Genomic DNA, 21,047 nt, shown 5'->3' on the forward strand with positions numbered 1-21,047 from the left:
AATTTATAGAGTTAGATCTATTCCTTTAACATTATTTTAGCATGGTACCTGTCAATGTATCAATTTACTTTTCACTGGCAGTTTAAAGTATCAATAATCTCAGCGTCAAGTGAAGAAACATTACTTCCTATATACAAGACATCACAAGCTACCTGCTGCACGCACTAAATTTTAGCTTTTGTAATGATGCGATCCAAAACCCGAAACCAAAGTATTTCAAAAAGGAGGGCCTCAGGTCTCACGAACTTTTTTTAGAGTATTGTCTTTGATGTAAGAGATGTTATACGTTATCTGAGTTTGTTTCCGCACTGTGTTCTAACGTAATCGAATAGGTAAACAAACCTGGGGCCGAGGGTGGCAAGATTAACATGTGGTAACGCGCACCGCGTCTATTGTTTTGTAAAAGGATTAAAAATATTGTAGAAGGCGAAAAAATATAATAAAAATGTGAAACCGTTGTGGTTGAAGAGAAGAAAAAACACTGAGGACGAAATTGGTGGTTGCTACCAAAAGAGAGAAAATTTTTATTAGGAAAATAAAAGCAGGAAATCTTTTGCATCCATTCACTTTATCCACGGTCGAACTACAACATATTGCAAAAAATAATAAACCAAGGGAACAGCGCATTATTTTTTAAAAAAAAAAAAAAAAAAATTACCTTAAATGGAATAATTCATCAGATATTAGAATGATCATTAAAATTAAGTCCCAATCAAATTCATTAGAAGAATCGTCATCTCTGTCATCAACAATTTGGTTCTCATGGCTTTGATAAGGAGTCACAGCGAGAGAATAAAAAATTTCTGTTATTAAGATGTAGAAACAAAGTGCGTCAAGTTTTGCTAAAAAACAAATTTTTTAAAAATCGAATTTCGTGCGAATGGCGACTGTGGTTTCGTGAAAAGACTAAAAAATCGCGTAATTTAATTCTCGCAAAAATTTATTCCATTACGTAAATAAGATTCATAAATTTAGTGCTAACCAGCCATACCAAACAATCCCTTTCCATTAAAAGTTTCATAAACTAAAAACTTTTATTGTACAATAGTTTTGAATTTTTATATAGTACCGATACACTCATTATTTTTTATAAGGATACGGGTAAATTGGGCTCAAGCTCAATATGCTTAAGATTTTTCCAAATTTGAGCCTGAAATTATGCTTAACGTATGCTTATTTCATGGTCTGATACATATTGCGTTTGATATGAACACTGCAATGGTCTCTAACATTCGAATCTTGAGTAGCTCAACTCGAATGTGTTAAAAGCATATTAACATTGTTATACTATTTTTTACACTTGATTTGGAAAGAAATGGAAGTGAAGAAAAAAATTCCGAGGCTGGGAAATATGCTTAGTATATGCTTATTTTTTTACGCATGTGAGCTTAAGTATGCTTATAAGCTTTATGCTTATAAAAAGTAATGAGTGTACCAGTAAGAAGTGCGTGAAAAGTATGTGTGCTAACCTAGGTGCGCTAAAATTGAATTCGCGAAATTTTAAACTTGCGTTCGCCCGTCGCAGCTAAGCTACCATTTTGCGTGACAAACAGACGGACGGACGGACAGACGTATTATAATATAGATAAAATTCGACCGACTGAAAATCCCTGATCAGGTTTTAACGCCCTCTGAATTTTCCTACAAAAGTTGGTGACAACTTCGTCCCCAGGGTTTTCTCCAGGGTTGAGATTAACGCGATGGTACTTGATGACGTCCTCCACGCAAAGACAAAGATAACACGGACAATAGTCAAAATAATTTAAAAAAAAATTCTGTTTCAATTCTTTTTGCATACATACATATATACCTATAATAGTAACTAACTCTGGTGAATAAATAAATGGTGCTAGCAATCTCGAACTCAGTTCTCTTAAATTGGATTAAAGATTGATAGAATTAAAATCTACAAATATAATATAAACTTCTAATGCAGTCCTTTAAGTTCTAAAGACAATATTGCTCTGTTCTTGAGTAAAAATCTAGCTTACAACAGCTGGTAATGAGATGAGCAGCCGTGGTCTATTCTGCACATGCTCCGTTTATAATGACGTAACGCGGAACTTATTTGTTGTTTCTACATCAGTCTAGCGAGGCAGTTATAAAAGAGTTGAAGGGAGACAACAAACCTGTTGTCTCGCTTACTTCAGTCGAAAATAAAAAGTTACATACCGAGGAAGCTACCGTGATCAAAATTAATTTCGGCCACTGTAACTGGGGCTTTGCTATCCTCACTACCAGTTTAAGAAAAAAAGACAAAGTTAAAATAATGTATGAACTAGTAAATAAAATACCGAAAAAATACGACGAGAAAATGACGTGAAAACGTCGTATGAATAGTCGCGATTAACATGATTTAAGGCTTACGAATAATGTAGAAAATTTACACAGAATAAAAATTAAAATGCTAAAATAATCCTTTTACATAGACCATTTTTACAACAATAACTCGATAACCATGTTGGTGGAGATTTTAATATATTAACCTTTGAAACCTTCCAGTGAAAATTATATCCAAATATATATCATCCAGATTTAATATTAACGAGAAAAAAAAAACACTCTACAAAATTAAGGTATGAAGACTATGCACTGATTGGTGATCGACACGTTGCTTTAAAAAAACATTCAATTTTTTAACTAAAGCCTTAAAAGCCTCTTTTTTGTAAGTATTTCTTGGTATTGACATGTTCTAAAGGTTTGAAACTCTGAAAAGATATTTATGGAGTTTATTCTTATTTAAAAAACGTTTAGTGGAATAAAACATGAAAGCGTACATCGACCTTAAGCACAAGGGAAAGCACAAAACAATTTATATGTCTTTAAAACCTAGTTGTAACCTAACAAATGTTAATTTAGCATAAAAGTGAGACAAATTAAGTGAGACATATTAAGTGAGACAAATTAAGGGAGACATATAAAGTGAGACAAATTAAGTGAGACATATTAAGTGAGACAAATTAAGGGAGACATATAAAGTGAGACAAATTAAGGGAGACATATTAAGTGAGACAAATTAAGGGAGACATATAAAGTGAGACAAATTAAGGGAGACATATTAAGTAAGACATTACGCTGGTATGTCATCCATACCGTCACCGACAAAGCTTTCAAGACGTAGAATTTTGAGGAGGAAAAGTCGGCGATGCCATAGATTGCCGACGTTCAAATACACGGCTGCCGGAATGTTTGCTGTTGACATTCTCCAGCTGCGAGGTATTCTTTTTCTCTTCGGTACTCGGCAACAAAATAAGTCGCGGGTGGCTGACGTAAGTAACCGGCTGACTTTGGGCAGGTCTTACAGGCACAAGACCTACTCTAGTTGACGTCGGTATAATAATGCTATTCAATCCAGACATATGCTGTGCCATGCTCATATTGACAACTTGTGTACCGTGGAAAGTTTTTGATAAAGTAGATTTCGGAAATATTATTGGCGATGAAGTTGATACTACTTGCGGTGCTCCAACGCTTTGGCTTTTGAAGTAAGAGACGGTAGGTGGTACAGTATTTGGGTTACCACTAAAAATAACACAATGATTTGGTGTTGTTGTTGTTGCTGGTAGTATAGGGATCGTCGCATTTTTTTTCGGCTTCCGCGCTCGTCGTTTTTTTGTGGGCGGGGGATGATTTGATTCATCTTGTAAACCCATACTGTGACCAGGCGGTGTTGGAACAATTCTTGATTGTTCAGGTGCAGCGCTGTGTTTTCTACCTACTAAAGAACTCATAAAATGAGCAGGACTCGTCCCTTGGTTGTTTACTTGAGGTTTTTTACTTAAATGGTGCCCCATTCCGTGAGGGTTCGTTTCTTTTGATTCTTTTGATTCTCTTGACGCACTGTAAACCGATGCTGTTGTTGGAAATAACGGCATTTGTTCTTTCGCCATTCCTATTGACGTGAAGGAAATCGGACTTGGCTGAGATGAGGGAATGATTATGGTTTGAACATCTGGCTTAAATAATTTCACGGCATCCGAATAATATATTGATGTCATGTCGGATTTGACGGCTTCGTGTTGTTTTTCTTGGCGTTTCGTTGGCATACGATTCGCTTTTTTGTTCCCCTCTTGACGAGATGACTGTTGATCCGCAGTAACCATATACGCAGGGTAGTGAAGCATCGATTCCCCACCACCACCTGTCACATGATCACTTGTCTTGAGGACAGCTTGTTGCTGAAACGGACTCGAGGCGGCATGGTATGACACAGCAGAAGAAAGCTTGCTAACAGACAATAGGAGCGAGGAATCTTTGCCCACCATTTTTTTTCTTTCTGATTCTTTCTTTGACGGTTTTGGGTGTTGTTTCAATTTTGACGTCTCATCCAGTCGTTCATAGCCTGACGCTAAACATGCACCTTTATCCAAATTAACTCTTTCGCTTGTTTGAGAGTTGTTACTTAAACCTCCAGCAGCTTTTAACAGTTCGTTTAAACCTCCATACGAACGGTAAAGATGGCCGTCACTATCGCCGTGATTTACAACAGGACTAAGATGACGAACGTTAGAAGAAATTTTATCAGGGTCAGGATTAACGCAAAGCAGCTTTGATTCGGTAGTGGAATGAAAGGGATGCTTATACATATCAAGTAAGAAGACGTTTGAATTTGCAAGCGTATTTTTTTTCTTTCTCTGTCTTTCCTCCTTCGTCGAAGTTTTATTCTTAGCTGGCGAGGTCATCGACGCGATGGAATACGCAGATGAGAAACGATCTATCTTGCTTTCATGTGTCGATGTTTGTCTGATAGCAGATCCCGGTGAAATATGCGTCGAGCCAACAGGAAATGCACCGGGCAGGGACGGATTCATGTTTCTATTCAACGAATGCGTAAGGATCGGAGATTCTTTTGAATCTATATGCGAAAACCTAATGTTGCCACTGTTGATCTGACTGATATGATCAATGCGAGGAGGGTTGGTAGAGAGGTGGCTTCCATAGCGTTCCATGTTATTACTGTGAGGATGCTGGCTTGCTTCGCTACTCCGCTCATCGTTGGATAGCATACGAAGATAGCCGAATTGCAAGTTGTCGTATATGTTGTGTTTCGATGGAGATGGATGATAAACTTTTGATTCGCATTTCGGTTGTAGCAACTCGCATTTTGGTTTTAGCAACTCGCATTTCGGTTGTACAGATTCGCGTTGCGGTTGCTCTGATGGTTCCTGTAATCGTAAATAACTCTGTACAGGTTTTGTCAAATTCTCCAAATAATTTGACATGCTCGTCAGTACTGTGGAGTGCGTACAATGAGAAGTTGTAGGGCTCTCTTTGAGTGTAGTACGACTGATGTTTGATCCCACGAAACCATGACTGGTTGCCACAGTGACGTTGACTCCGGGATCAGAGGTGTGACTTTGGGATTCATTGGTGTGAAGTTTAGCTTCAATCTTCCGTAAACCTATTTGTTCCACAGGTTTTTCAGTTGGTAAAATAGTGTTTATAGCGTTTTCCTCTTCTGAAATATTTTTATTAACAAGCTCGGGATGGTGACAAGACTTCTGAGTTTTCGTTTCATTACCCGCATTTATCCTACTTACGTCAAGATCGCGTTTCTTCTGTTTCGAATGTGATAATGGCACCCATAGCTCATCTACGGGGCGCCATTTCGGGGCTGCCGCACTAAGCAGTTTTCCAGTCGCCTTCAAGAACTCTTTCGAAAATTCAGAAGGATTGTCAATGGATTGTTTTAGAGGAAAGGTTATTGGTGCTCGTTCTTCGCGAACGTGATAAGAATCAAAATGGCTACCGTTACGCGACGCCTGGTTTATTTGTTGATTAGCTACATTATTCATATCGTTAAGGGGAGTTCTACTTGTCTCGGTAATAACTGCTTGTCTTTCATCAAGCTCCACTTTGCTACCCTGTGAAGAATCGCTTTGCGTCGAAGATGACCGTTGGTATTCTTCCATAGATTTCGGCCGCTTCCTCGGTCTTCCACGTGGTCGTCTTGCAGAAGTTGTGGGTGTATCTGACTGCTCACTGGATGTGCGTGCAACATCTCTAGACTGGTTACTGTTTAAAAATGCAGTATTTCTAGACTGTTCAGTGGATGCAAATGCAGTGGATTGCTCACTCACAAATTCAGGATCTCTCGTGGACAATATGACGGACGCCTCAGGAGAAAGCGAATTCTTTTTATCCTGACTAAGCATTCTGGGAGGAACAAAAGCCACAGGGCGCGGCTTAGGTCTTTCAACTTTAGCCGAGTGTTTACAATTTTCGTCATCTCCAACCACATCGACAATAGGAGACGCATTGTTAGTTTGTTCCGTGTTCGAAATCTTCTCTAAAATAGATATCTGCTCAGCTAACGAGGACTGTTTATCAATCAGTGATCTGCGATGATCAAGTGCGGTCAATATGGCTCCGCATAGCTTCGTGGTCAATTCGCCTTTAGAGGAGCTTGCATTCTAAAGAAGAAAGAGAATTGAAGTACAATCCACTCAAAAATATAAGAATAACATGAACATGCACTTCATACAAACTGCTGACCTGTTCCAAAACAAGTTCATCTTCTTCACTGTCAAACATAGGCTCCATACCATGCACGCGGTTTTTACCATCGCGAGCCGCACACTAAACAAAATAGTTACCATAACAACAACAATGGACTTATACAGTTTTGTAGTTTAAGAGTTTAGGTAACCTTTATATTGATCTGCACACACATGCGCCATTTGCACATATTAATGGCTACGAACACGTGCAAAATACTTTCATTTCGGGTCAATCGTTTGCATGAACATTTGGAGGAAGAAATAAAAACAACTCTAAAATGAGTTTCATTTCGTCCGAAACCATATAACGAAAAGGTTTGATTAGAGACCGAAGTGATATTTTTATTTCTCTCCTGAGATGTAATATCATGTGAGGGTTTTTTATGAAAGAAGATTACAGACACTTCAGATCGTGAATGTTTAAACTTTATTACACATTTGGTCATTGCATCTTTTACGAACGGTTCACCTAATGTTTACCCTTTTGAAGCGCAATTTTGAGAGAATAAGTTACCCCAAAACTCCAACCAATACAACAACAAACCATTCTCACAACATTCAGCTCCTGAGAAATACCTAACCTTTCACTACAGACAGAAAACTTCTTACCAAGCTGCGATGTTTTTCTTCCAGATTAAAAACTTCAATCTCCATGTTAATCACTTTGTTTTCCAACTCTTGTCGTCGTTCAGATAACGTCGTCGATTGCGACAATAATTCCAGCGGCGTTTTGACGGCGACGTCTAGTTCAACAAGACGACTCGAGAAATTAGTTAGTCCGTCGCTTATTAAATTTTGCACGACACGCTCAGTCTCACTGATTTCTCGTTGAAGTAGCTTTCTCTTAGCCTGTAAATATAAAGAGATTTCGGTGAAAGCTTACCAAAGTCACGCAGTCCAAAAATTCAGACTCGACTTTTTTTCCAACCTATTCAACGCATTGTCTTCTGGTCAATTTTTTATACTTAGCGGTAAAAATAATGGAATCTTGAAAAATTTCTTTCTACACACTCAAGATCATTTCTAATAAATGGACATTAAAGAGATTAATAGGGTTTAATCGAGTATTTGCGACAAGGTAATGCAACATTTTAGATTGGCCAATCGCCCACCATAGTTTGGACGATTGGCCGAACTACAGTGGGCGGCAATTTTTAGTCTAAGCCAGTTTTTAATATAAACACATTTATAGTTTTACCGGGTCTAATAGGTTTTAGGTACTTTTACTACTTTGTACAACATAAGTGTTACCGTTTCACATTCAATCATGACTTTTAATCGATCAGCATACTGTTGAGTATTCATGCGTTGAATAAATTCCAAATATTTTTGCTTCATGTTACCTAAATTTTAAAATGACAGATGAATGAATGAATGAGTAAATGACAGATGAACGAATGAATGAGAATACTCACCAAGAAAAATGTCTAAATCTTTTTCAACTTTATGCATATCAAGAATGGGTTTCTAGAAGAAAAAAGATATAACATTTCTTTGTTTCGCACAAATTGGTTTCATAACGACGAAACTTCACTAAACCGGTGTTTCTCAACTTGCACTTATCACAAAACATTTTTGAGTCCTGCATTGCTCATGAGGATGCTGGTGAACTTAGAGCGAAAGACATACGAAAAAACAAACGTCTAACCCGTCGTATGTCGTTAGTCTTTAAAAATTTCTTTCTCTCGTTGATTTCTAGTGATTTCTTCTTTGGTTGTGGTTCCTTTCGCTTGAGTTTTAACTGGTTCTCGAAATCACTATCGTCAGTTTCTGTAGACGAATCCTGTGAACTCTCCCTCTCCTCCTCTTCTTCTTCTCCCTCCTCCTCCTCAGCCTCTTGTGATGCGCGCATGGCTTTCTTGTAAGCCTGCTTTCCATATTTGCGCAGTATTTTGTTTTTCTAAAGATGCAAAAAAAAAAACATGTTACTTTCTTATGATAGGTCTGATGGCGTGACAATGTTTCACTTGCTTCTACCCTATTCGGGGCGTGGCCTCATACCCTTCTCAAATATTTAAATTACTAAGATTACTGCCTGGGTTTTACGAACAAAATATGGTTAAATATTTAATTGAGTGTGTGACCACAGATTTTTTTGAAATATATTTCTTACGATGTTTTGGCCGCACAACGGTCATTCTGAACTTCAAACGACAACAACTTCGACATATATATATATATACACAAATGGTCTTACTGTCCGTAGAAACAGTATCAGAAAATGCTATTTGAAAATAGTCACAAAAGCATCGATGCCATGTTTCTATCGAGGATAGGTTTGTCCCTACGGATTATCAAGCTTTTTAGTTTAAAATCCAATTTAGTATCTGCAGTGGAGAGTATCCAAAAGTTATCGGTGCGTTACTGCAGTATATGACAAGTTTCAACACAGTACTGCATTCTGAGTCTTGACGGTCAAAGGGAAAACACCCATATATGCGCAAGCTCTAACCTTTAAATTTCGCATGGTTGTACCGTAATAGATAGCATTGTAGCCATTGCACCTAAATCCTTAACAATTTTGAACGCAGGGCTTTTGAAGGGCGGTCCTTAAAATTGAAAAAAATCGCTAATCCTGCAGCTCGATATGAAATTCGGGTAAGTAGTTTCTTACAAAGCGACAACAAATATAGTTTAAATATACTTTAATTTCAAACAAATAATCCTCAACTCACCAGTTCTAATTTTCCTGACTTTTTTAACAAAGTTTGATTTTTAAATGTTTTCTTCTTTTGTCCTCTCTTAGAGTCGACAGTACCATCTACTTGTTCTTTTGCTTCTTTTTTACTCTGTTTGATCGTGTCGGTCAACAACTAAAAAAGACAAAAGAAAACCTTCACATTCAATCGACTACCAAATCTTTGTTTACGAACTATTCCAATAATGTTTACTGAACAAAATACAGAAGCATTTTTCTGTCGTAATATAAAAGTACTAGTCGTCAACCCGTGAAAAAATCCAAGGGGACAAACAGACAGACGATCGCTATTATTATAATAGACTAGCCGGGAAACCCGGCGTCGAAACGCCGGGTTAAGCCACAAGTAAAGGTGTGATCCGGCATTGAACACTCTGTGGAGCGCTTAATAAGAGCTGTAAACTGTCCCGCAGATCAGGTGGAGCGCTTTAGTACAGGTATACAGTATGTCGTTAATCATTTGAAGCGCATACAACATTATAGTGTGCAACATATTTTTCAAAAAATAACTTTCCCGCAACGATAACTGATATAAAAACAGAGTTTACAAAGTGTTGTTACTCCATCATAGCAAAAACAATCGGTCAATATTATTTTATTTTGTGGAAAAGTCTTTTTAAAAGTTAAAAAATTAATCGTGACACTGGGCTGAGCGCTTAGTACAGTTAAACCGTGTTGTACAGCGTATAGTAATAATACCCTTTTGAAAAAACTTTCTCGCAGACACAGGGCTGAGCGGTTAGTCCAGGCGTGATTCCCAAGAAAGTTTAAAAATTAATTGTCACAGTGGTGGGCTGACCTTAGTATATACAGGTAAACGGTGTTGCACATGCCCATAGGCGTAACAGCCTTTTACAAAAAACAGTCTGTTTTTAACACTGGGCTAACTGCTTAGTACAGTTAAACACAGTTGAACAGGCGCATAAGGCGTATTACCCTTTTCCAAAAATGTTCATTGCAACTTCGGTTTAAATAAAAACACAGGGAACAGCCTGTCGTTACTCGTCCAGCCAAAACAATCGCTCAGCCATTTCATTTGCAGAAAAAGTTTGCAGAAAAATAATAAAATATGTAGCTATACCTAGCTAGCTAACTGCATTTAGCATAAAAATTATATATTGCTTAAGAATATTGTTGTAGCCAAACTGCATTTTTATACTTTCACTTTTTAAGGAGCTAGCTAAATAGCCACAGCCTCAACATAAAAATAAATGTTGGCTAGGATAAAAAGCTCTTATACCATACATAATAGCAATAAGTGAGGCTCTAGCTAGCTAGTAGCTATAGCTAGCTAATCTTCGTTCCTAGCCAAACATCCTGAAACTGGTGCGTTTAAGATCTGTACGTGGCTAAAAAACGTGACAATATATTTATCCTAACATTGAAAACAAACAGAAAACAAATATTACAAATATATAAGGCTTTTAGAAGATAAAAAAGTCAAACAGGCCTACAAACCTCACACACTGACCACAAACACGACCATTATCAAAATGGCCTTAGTTCCGCGAAGATCTTGGATTCTTTCTGGTCGCGAAAATCTTGGTTTTTTTTTAAAGAATCAGGCGTTGTGAATGGTGTTCCACGCGCGAGCGGTCAAAACAAAGTCAATAAAAATATATCGCATTTGATATTTGTGTTTCCGTAACATCATTTTCTAACTCAGCGGGGGTCCGCGCAGAGACAGACAGACGGAATACGGCTATTATAATAGAGACTAATCGTTAACCCCTGGAAAAATCCAAGGGCTTGTCTGTCCTTTATGTTTCGGATTCCGTGTTTCCGTAACAGACAGACAAACAGACAAACGATGGCTATTATTATAGACTAGTCGGTAGCTCGTGGAAAAATCCAAGGGGTTGTCCGTCGTTTATGTTTCGAGTTCCGTGTTTCAGTAACAGACGGACAGACGATTGCTATTATTATTATAGACTTGCCCGTGGAAAAATCCAAGGGCTTGTCTGTCCTTTATGTTTCGAATTCCGTGTTTCCGTAACAGACACACAAACAGACAAACGATGGCTATTATTATAGACTAGTCGGTAGCCCGTGGAAAAATCCAAGGGGTTATCCGTCGTTTATGTTTCGAGTTCCGTGTTTCAGTAACAGACGGACAGACGATTGCTATTATTATTATAGACTTGCCCGTGGAAAAATCCAAGGGCTTGTCTGTCCTTTATGTTTCGAATTCCGTGTTTCCGTAACAGACACACAAACAGACAAACGATGGCTATTATTATAGACTAGTCGGTAGCCCGTGGAAAAATCCAAGGGGTTGTCCGTCCTTTATGTTTCGAATTCCGTGTTTCCGTAACAGACACACAAACACACAAACGATGGCTATTATTATAGACTAGTCGGTAGCTCGTGGAAAAATCCAAGGGCTTGTCTGTCCTTTATGTATCGTATTACGTGTTTCTGTAACAGACAGACAAACCGACAAACAGACAGATGACGGCTAATATTATAGAGATTCTGTCCTTAGGGTACCCTCTATCTCTGAGATATACACTATACTTCGATATTCAACAGGAAGTACAAAACAGAGCACTTTTATTCTTAGAATAAAAATAGAACAAATGTGTCTCGTTAATAAAAAAGTATATCATTATGCAAAATCGTTTTTCAGCCTATATAAGAATATTTCGTGTGAGCATGTTAGCGTTAAAATTTGTTCAGAAAAGAAAAACAAGAACAACTTAAAGAGTGAGAAGTTTTACAAAGATCAACGTGGTTCCAACTTTAATGAAAAATAAAAACATTGAAAGGCTAAAATGGTTGTAAATTCTAGTTCTTATAAAACAACACCAGCATGAAACCAGTAACAGAAAAGAGGTTTACCTGCCACTGATGACGAGTTGTGGTGCCCAAGTAGAGGTCATCTAGATTATCTTCTAACGTTTCAACATCCAACGTTGTTCCATTAGTATCCATACTGTAGTTACTTTCGGAATATAAGGACATCTCATCTTCATCAAGTTCTTGTCCTTCCTATGTAGAAAGTTTATTGGGATGTTAATAACACGTGTATAAGGTTTTGGAGAATCATTATTATTTACCCAGGATAGCCTCTTCAGTTCCTATTGGTACTGCTATTAACGAGGGGTCTGTGAAGGGAGTCCTAGGGGAGTAAAAGACATCACCTAGGACATCAATCCTATTCTCATGCTGAGCGCTAAGCAAAAAGGATAGATTCACACTTTTATAGTCTCTGGCGTGAGTCGGCTTGGGTATAAACCCAAGACCCCTTGCACTGGAAGCGAACGCTCTACCACAAGACTCTCGGTGGGTTTCATCAAAATAGTTACAAAAACAAGCTAAACAGTTTTAAAACGGACTGATTTAAATGTTTTTTGAGGGTCTTCATTCAAATGTCTCCCAGGACATGATATTGACATGTACACCAAATGTTAAGCTTAACATAATTACGGTATCAAATCAAATAAAAAACTTCACAATTATTATGAAAGCAAAAAATTATGCATTAAAGGGAATGAAACATTTTCTTCTGCTTTCGCCTTGCCGATGTAAGCAACAATAGAGTAAGCTGTAAACAGAGACATGAATTGTATTGTGATGAAAACAAGGTCACGTGTAAACGGGATTTACACTAAATCAATGCTATAATAGGAGATCTCTTTTTTGTACCTATGCCCACAGCAAGAAATGAGGTTATTCAAAAAATTAACAGTACCTTTCTTTTCTTGAGGATGGAAAAATATTTCTCCAGCTAAAATAAAAGTTCTTAATGTGAAAAAAAAAGAAAAGAAAATATCCACAGCTAAAATTACAGAATTAACATCCTTAAAGACAAGCATGTGTGATGAGAAAGTGCCGTACAAAGGTGTACAAAATAGAGTTAGAAGAACTCAATTTATGCATGTGTAACTTACGAAAGACAATAAATGTCTTCCCCTCTTTTAAAAGCATTTCTCAGTAAAGGAATTTAAAACTGATATTAAGTGATTCAGATTCGCTTAAGAAATAAAATTGGGTTATATAGGTTGCAGAAAGTATTTATTTTGCTTGTTTAGAAGACAGCTTCATTACTTGTTTTCCTTGCATGATTCTTGATACAAACTTTGATAACACTCACTGCCCTTTTTAAGTACCTTAGAAAGGATGAAGTAACAACCTAAGCATTTTGTGAAAAGTAATACACTAATTCTCTATAAAATCATATATATCAGCTCAGTACAATCCTTCATTGTACAAAATTAGCATGAAGGTGTGTCTCACTGGCTGAAAGAAAAAACATACCCTTGTCCGATCAACAATATGTAAATAATATGAGACATTGTTTCCAGTCCAAGACACAGAAGCTTCTTCGCTACGAGGTTTGATTTCCGTGACGCGCATCATAGCACCAAGCTCTGAAAAAATTTAAGTACAGCATAGCAAAGAGTTATTCTACTAACTAGTGAAATAGTAAAGAGGAAGTAGTATCACACTACTTACACAATGGTAACAAAACTAAAGAATTACCAGATAAATTCCTCTTGTTGAATTTAAAGTGCATTGGACAGAATTCTCTTGATGATATGACTCTTGATCCTACGATAAAAATTAAATTAGTGAAGTTCCTGAAGAGGGTACTAACACATCAAGCTTTAACTGTGTCGTGTTCTTACACTATGGTTGTTTGTCTGACCTGTGATGGTAACATAACTCCAATCTAATAATACATGCAGTCAGTCAGTATGTATGCATGCAAGAAAAAATTGTGCTACAGACATATGAAATAGCAAATGCGACATATTTTTATCGACTCTGTTACGACAGGCGAATGACTATGGACTTTTTCTTGGTCTAACAACTAATCCAAATAAAACAATTCATTTTACACATCTCACATTATAAAAAAATAAAATTTTAATAAAAAACCCAAAACAAAAGTTTCCATATGAATTTACAGTTAAAAAAGAAAACATCTTCGGTATCAACTATACCTTCTTTCATGGTTTGAAACCGTGACTTTAAGTGATGATTAACAACAGGACCAAAAGCAAAGTTGTTAACAAAAACAACTCTAAATAAACAAAAAGTATAATCAGGAATAAATACATTTCATGAAAAATTTGATGTAAATTTCTCACTACTTACTTACCCACATTCATTGATAGTATTTATCCATTTGTCTTCAAGAAAATCTCCTTTCTCAAGCTGAAACAAGAATAGAACGAATTCAGAAACTGCACAGATTAAAAAAATATATATATTAGAATAGCCAAAATTTTAGACTTTATGAATAAAAACAATGTCAAGTTATGCTAAGTCTCCAATACAAAGTTCCTTTTTTACTCGCAGTTACAGGATGCCTATTTTAGAACAGAGAGCATGGCATTATATCATGCACAATATCACACATAAAAACATTTCTGTTAACAAAATTGAAATTTTGCAACAACGAACTTTAATGAAATAATAAAACACATATTGTCTTTTCAGTATTCGCCATCTTTAGTACATTTTATATACTGCTGATGGCATAAGCAAAAAAGCTAAAGCTTTTACTTTTTTCAATGTGTGTTTTATATTTTCATTATAAACTATGGCAAAGCAGAATTTAACTTTTGTAATTACGTTTTGACAAGTTAAGGCAACAAAAAAAACACCGCAAAAACTTCTTACTGTGAATTCAGTGTATGTCTTTCCATACCAATCCATCCATTTTTTAAATTCCTTCTCCATGAGCTTCGCATACATGGCTGGCGTTTCTGCCTTTTCCACCCCATAGCACTCTTTAAATTGGTTGGAAGCTGCAGCTTGGAGTACCACTTGGCCGACACCTCAATAAAAGAAAAAAAAATTGTGATGGCAAAAATTTGTACTATAGGGTTAGAAGTTCCTGAAAATACTTAATTTCACAATTTGCCTTTTTTCCCAAGCTGTCTCTCAAAAGAACAATGTTTATGTTGTGCTTATCTTATAGAACAAAACAGAAAACTTTGCACATATTTTTTTAATTCCCTATGTACTTTCAGGGTTTGCTAGGCATGTAACTTAAAAATTTAACTTTGCTTTTTATAGCAATGATCTACAAATTCTGTGCCAATTCGACTTGACAGAAGTCGTCTCCAAAGTTTAATGAAATTTATCTGTCTAATTTTATATGAGACGATATCATCTGCTTTAAATCGTTCTGATATCATCTTTTTTTGTCTCGCAATATTTTTTTAAATTCAAGCTAAATTAGAAAAAAATTTGTCTTAAGTAGAAACTTGAGATGAATTAAATTGTCCGAGAACAGTTAAATTTCAGTACAGGAGACGATTCAATTCGTGCCAATTCTCATATATTGGGAGACAAAATTGTAGATGCCTTCCCCTATTTTGTTATTTTTTCCCTTCACAAAAAGGGAAAATCAAGTTTCATAATTAACAGAAAACAGTTTATTCACTGAAAGTATCACTGAAGGGCTGGTTATGTCACATATAAAGTTCAATCTAAACAAATAATGCATTTGTTTTTAACAAAAATGGGTTCGGTTTTAGAACAAGAAATAGAAGCTTTCTCAGTCTCCTTTTAAATTCAATCCCTGACTAATCTTTTAGCGTACATAAAACTTGTTAAATAGTTTCTTACCACTCCCAAGATCTATAAACGTTTCATTGTTCAAATTTTGAACTTCATCTAGTATACGAGCAACCATATCAAATGATGTTTCACCATATACCTAACAAAAACAAATTGTTATAACACAGGATTTTGACAATTGTTGCATTAGAACACACGATTTTAAAGGGATGATTTAAAATAACGTGATAATCAGTAACAAAAAAACATTAGATTTTTAATATACAGTAACAAAGCTTTATATCGAATTAAGATTTCTAACAACAGGTAATCCTTTCACTGTTTTTATTATTAGGTTACACCAGGGTAATAGCCAAAATTAAAAAAACATTTGACTGGATCGGATTGGAAAACAAAACTTTATTTAGTGACACTCTTGTCTAGTACAAGAGTGTCAACAAATGGAACATTTGGATTTTCAACTCCCGAACTGTAAAAATGCATTTTCTGTTTATTAGACTATTCATTGGACAAATATGATTTGATTTCTATGAATCTATATTTGCTTCTATAAACAACAAAATACTTATAATTTCTTTACAAAAAAAGCTAAGACTGGGAGTAGCTTTAAAGCTATATTTTTTATGTTTGTAGAGCTTCTATTTCTTCAATATTTTTACTTTTTGTTTTTTTGAGTAAATCTTTTTGACTGGAAAATTGCATAATGCAAAGGTTTTTGATCTAAACACCCTGTATTATATGCCTTCAAACTTATGTGTTCTCACATGGGACTAAATTTGAGATTTATTGTTAGATGGAATTTTCGCAGTCTGCCAAAGTATCACTTTGTCAACGCTGTTCCATGATTTTAAGAAATGGCCAAAAACTGTAGTTTTCCGAAAAACCAGAAACCTAGTTACAGTGATGTTTACGTACATTTACCACTATCTACCTACTTCAGGTGAAAAAGGTTCATAGATGTTTAGCTTCTCTGGCTCTTTTATAGCATGGCTGTAACACAGATTTATGATGTGACGAAGAAGATCTTTACTAGGAGGTTTAAACATTTTAGGAGGGGGTGCACGTCCTTTCCACTAAAAAGGAAAACAAGAAAGTTATTGAAAAACAAGACAACGTTGATGTTTGTATATACGCATGCATTCCCATATGTTCAGAAAGAACGTCTAATAGTTGTTGACAAAAATTACTTACCAATGATAATATATTTCTAATTGCTTTGTTGTATCTTTGGCAAAGTTGGTTCATGCTATCATAGCTATAAATGAAAAAATAAAATTTGTACTTGAGCAGACACATCTTTGAACACATACTTGGACAAGCAGTATGAATATTTTACATAGCACATTGTCTGAAAAATTAATTGAGTCTGCTAGACACCTAATATAATATTTAGCAGAATAGTGTAGAAGTCTCCACTAAGAGAAAAACTTGAAACATTACAAAACAAACTTTTATACATATAGAAGTGTATTCCTATGATTTAGTTCATTCTAAAGTTAATTCTGTAACAAAATATTCTTACTCTTTAGGGTCATAATCCTTCAGCATGGTGTTCTCTACAGCGTACTTGAGTTCACAGAAATCTTCACATACCAATCTAAAAAGAATTATTGATTGCAGCTGAAAGTATATAACTTATCCTGTGTAAGATCTGGATATCAAAAAAGGTGAAATGTGAAGCTTTCTTCAATTCACATAAAAATGTAAAAAGTATAATCTGAAGAAAATGCCTTGTTTAGCAAATCACAAAAGGCACAGATCTAGCCTTTCCTGTGTAGCAGAACACAAAAATTGTATGATCAGGTCATGTACCTTGTTTCTACGGATTAACTTTTTCAATTTCTTTCTAATACGAGAAATTGTGAATCAGATAAATTTTTAAAAAACAAATTGCAAACAAAATATATTATAATCTAATAATAGTCCTGTGTTTTCTTTGTATGTGAAATTTTAAAAGGAAATAAAGCATGCATTTAACATATTACCACCAAAAAGCACATTCAGTGAATTTTTTTATCACTAAAAACGAATTACCCAATGCCCTCTGCTTGTAAACATGACACATAAGAAAGTTGGTTTTACACTTTACTTGCCATTTTGACTTCAATTTTAGGTCTCTGCTTTAATTGGCCATGTGTAGAATTGGCTTTCCTTATTCCAAACATAACATTAAATTTTTAGACCAAACGAAACCATCAGACCAAAATTCATGTACCATAGAATTTAAAGCCCTAGACATTCAGAGACAAACTTCTAAATTTGCAATGTAATTTCTTATTCCTAGAAATTGCCACTGACTAAAAAACTTGCATAATCACCAGTAATTGCATAATTGTGAATTCTCAATATTACTAGTGTAAGTATTAACAAAAAAATAATAAAATCAATATATATATATATATACCTTATTGTATCGACAATTTCAGCAGCTTCATCATGTTTTTTCTAAAATATTAAAATATTTTCCTATAGAAAGTACTACTAGTAAGGAAGATTCTCTCGAAAACTATTGAACAATACAATCATGGGTCCATCCACAAATATTTTGAAGAAGTTAAAGCACCAGTAAAACAATGAGCCCCTTGAAAATTTGTTTTTTATTAAAATGTTATATGGAATTATAATGCCACTTTAATGTAGCTTGGTTATAGTAAATAAATATTGCTAGTTATAATCAGCATAAATTTTAACATTATTTATGAAAAAAACAGATGAGAAAATGGACATTAAATCAATTTAAGTTTGAAGTAAAAGTAAATATTTTATTACACTTTGATGTACCAAATCTTTTAGTATTTACAAGAATTAACAGAAATAATTTTTTCAAATATTTTGTTACCTTTTGAATTAAATAAACACTGGTATCGAAAATGCTCTATTTTGCACGGATATAAGACAAATGTCTTAAATATTAAAGGCTCAGCTGGCCAGTCAGCAAGTATAAATTAAAAAAAATCGTGTCCAACAATTTATCCAGGGCTTTTTTATAATTCTGTCAATTCTGACATTCGTACTAATCTTTGTGCAAATATAATTATAAGAAATTCAAACAAATAACATAAAGAGTAAATTTCTAGGTTTCAGACACCATTATGCATTTCTTAACTATAAAGTTATATTTCTGCACATTTTTGAAAAAAGAAATAGATCCAAATTTAGAAACTCAGTTTGAAAAGTAAAGTACATGGGGGAAAATACTAAAAAGCATATTTTATTTATATTTTATTTATTTTGCATTTTGTCTGAAAAGTGGACAATTCCCAATGGAAAATACTAATTGACAGGCATCTAGTTTTTCAAATGACTCAGGGTTCAGATTAGAAATGTAAAGACAATTCGCAAAAATTGCCACTTTGTAATGACGTAAACAGTTGCGGTAGTTGCGATCTGGGAACACTGCAGGCTGCTTAACCTTGATAACTTGATTGTATAGCAGCTACTTTTTTCTGACATGATTTTTTTATGACCTGGCCTGGCTTTGAATGTGGCCCACAAGGTAAAATGTGTATGTTAATACGTGATCACGTAACATTACTTCCCTCAAGCAATTTAATATTTTTTTCCTCAACTTTTTTCCTCACATTGACCATATTGAAATGATTTGCTTCTGGTAATAGAGCAGTATAGCATGTATCATTTCTTGGTGATATTAATATGCATATCACAACCTAGTGCCCAGGATTTAATTATTAATTGCTGTTGAAAATATTGCAATGTTAAAATTAAACTTTAAGTCACAATAAATTAAAACACCTTCTTAAAACTAGTTTCGAATGCTTGTCTTGCTTTCTTCGTTAGGTGTCGCACTTTCGTTATCACATCACCAAATAAATCATAAGCAATAAAAGTGTAGATAACTTTAGCCAGATCTTTAGGCTTGTTAGAGGATAGCATTTAACGTAAGTCTATTCACATGAATTGTTATAGTGGAATTTTTAAACAGGAACCCTACTTTTTTTTGGAACACAGTATAACTTTAACTTTAATTTATTCTGTGTTTGGTAATCGCAAAAACGGCCTAATAACAGCACCATATATCTGACATTCAACCCTAAATGGGTAGCGATTTCAATTACTTTGGTAGCTAGCTACACTTTTAGATTTTCCCCATGCTCCTCCATCTCCACCTTGCATGTAATTCACAAATTCACTGATTATACAGAACTGAATGATCTTGTTTCTGATTTCTTACATGATCCAAAGTTTACCAGTTTTTCCTGATTAAAGAAATCGAATTTTCTGCAGTAAAGATCATGTTTCCAGCATCCTTTCCTTTTTGTGTTATCAAGTTTTAAGGGCTAGACAGGGTTTGTTTAAAAAGTAATGTAAAGGGGAAATATTTTAAGGGAAAAAACATTAAGGATATGGTAAAACCTCTTTTTGACACTCCTTAAGACACAAATCATAAGACCATATGCTAGTATGCCACTAAACTAGCTTGACTTGAGTTGGAAGTTCTGCACTTTGGTGAATTTATTTCTTACCGTTATAACAAGAGGCCACTTGTAAAAGATTGGATCTCCATAAGCAGGGCTTTGAAGTTTTAGTAATCTAGGTTCAGCCATAATAAATAAAAACTATCGACAATTTTTTTTTCCTTTTCACTGTTTACTGTTTACATTTTAATTTGTGTTTGTATTGTTTCCGCCACCGCATCTTCCTCCCGCCATGTTCTAAGTAAGTTCCACACCAAGCTGTCAAAAAAACTAAATTCCGCATTCCGATCATAACAGCAGGAACGACTTTAGCTGATTAAAAATTTATTTGTTATCATTTCCCCAGGATATTATAACATAATGATCATCAATCAGCAATGGTTGTTTTAAAGATATTTTTTTCTTAGCAGTGATTTTAGAGAGGGTTAAAAAATGTTTCATATTTATAGAACTTCTAGTTTTTCATTTTACACATTCACACTTTAATATTCGGTATACTTATCCATACTTTGACCACTTTAATTTTGTAGTATATATAAATATGTTCATTAAAAAGCATTTTGACAAACATTTTGAGAAAGATAGTTACTTGGTCCGGCCATTAAGCTAATTAAAAGTTGTTATCATTTTCCCATAGGATATTGTAGCACCATACCCAATCAGCAATTGTTATAAAGATAGGAAATGTTCTTTTTTTCTTAGAAGTGATTTTAGAGAGAGTGCAAAAACTTTTTATGTTTATGAATGCTCATTATTTCGAACATTTTTTAAACCGCCTGGTAGCATTGTGGTAGAGCGCTCGCTTCCAGTGGGGAGGTCTTGGCTTCATATTCCGGCCGAGTCACATAAGAGATATAAAAGTGTGAATCTATCCTT

At 35.1% G+C, this 21,047-nt stretch overlaps 1 protein-coding gene across 1 annotated transcript; it reads right to left on the reverse strand.

The window, feature by feature from the left end:
- Positions 1-1,758: 1,758 nt before the first annotated feature.
- Positions 1,759-20,436, reverse strand: LOC130630542 (uncharacterized). The gene is made up of 20 exons (XM_057444070.1): positions 20,220-20,436; positions 18,140-18,180; positions 17,258-17,332; positions 16,927-16,990; positions 16,671-16,808; positions 15,784-15,874; positions 14,830-14,987; positions 14,306-14,361; positions 14,148-14,227; positions 13,684-13,752; positions 13,459-13,571; positions 12,893-12,928; positions 12,040-12,189; positions 9,176-9,313; positions 8,149-8,400; positions 7,916-7,967; positions 7,752-7,843; positions 7,110-7,349; positions 6,496-6,579; positions 1,759-6,413 (listed from the first exon to the last, which is right to left on the reverse strand). The coding sequence occupies exons 1-20, from the start codon at positions 20,298-20,300 to the stop codon at positions 3,111-3,113; spliced, it is 5,313 nt and encodes a 1,770-aa protein (XP_057300053.1). The 5' UTR covers positions 20,301-20,436; the 3' UTR covers positions 1,759-3,110.
- Positions 20,437-21,047: the final 611 nt, after the last annotated feature.

Source organism: Hydractinia symbiolongicarpus, chromosome 2, assembly GCF_029227915.1.
Source record: "Hydractinia symbiolongicarpus strain clone_291-10 chromosome 2, HSymV2.1, whole genome shotgun sequence".
Lineage (NCBI taxonomy): Eukaryota > Metazoa > Cnidaria > Hydrozoa > Anthoathecata > Hydractiniidae > Hydractinia > Hydractinia symbiolongicarpus.

Excerpts from the sequence above, each read along its gene's own strand:
- LOC130630542 (XM_057444070.1), bottom strand. The coding sequence starts at position 20,300 with ATGGCTGAACCTAGATTACTAAAACTTCAAAGCCCTGCTTATGGAGAT. Across the intron at positions 18,181-20,219 it reads AGTGGCCTCTTGTTATAACG|AAAAAACATGATGAAGCTGC; the intron begins GTAAGAAATAAA and ends TTAATATTTTAG. Across the intron at positions 14,228-14,305 it reads AATACTATCAATGAATGTGG|AGTTGTTTTTGTTAACAACT; the intron begins GTAAGTAAGTAG and ends TTGTTTATTTAG.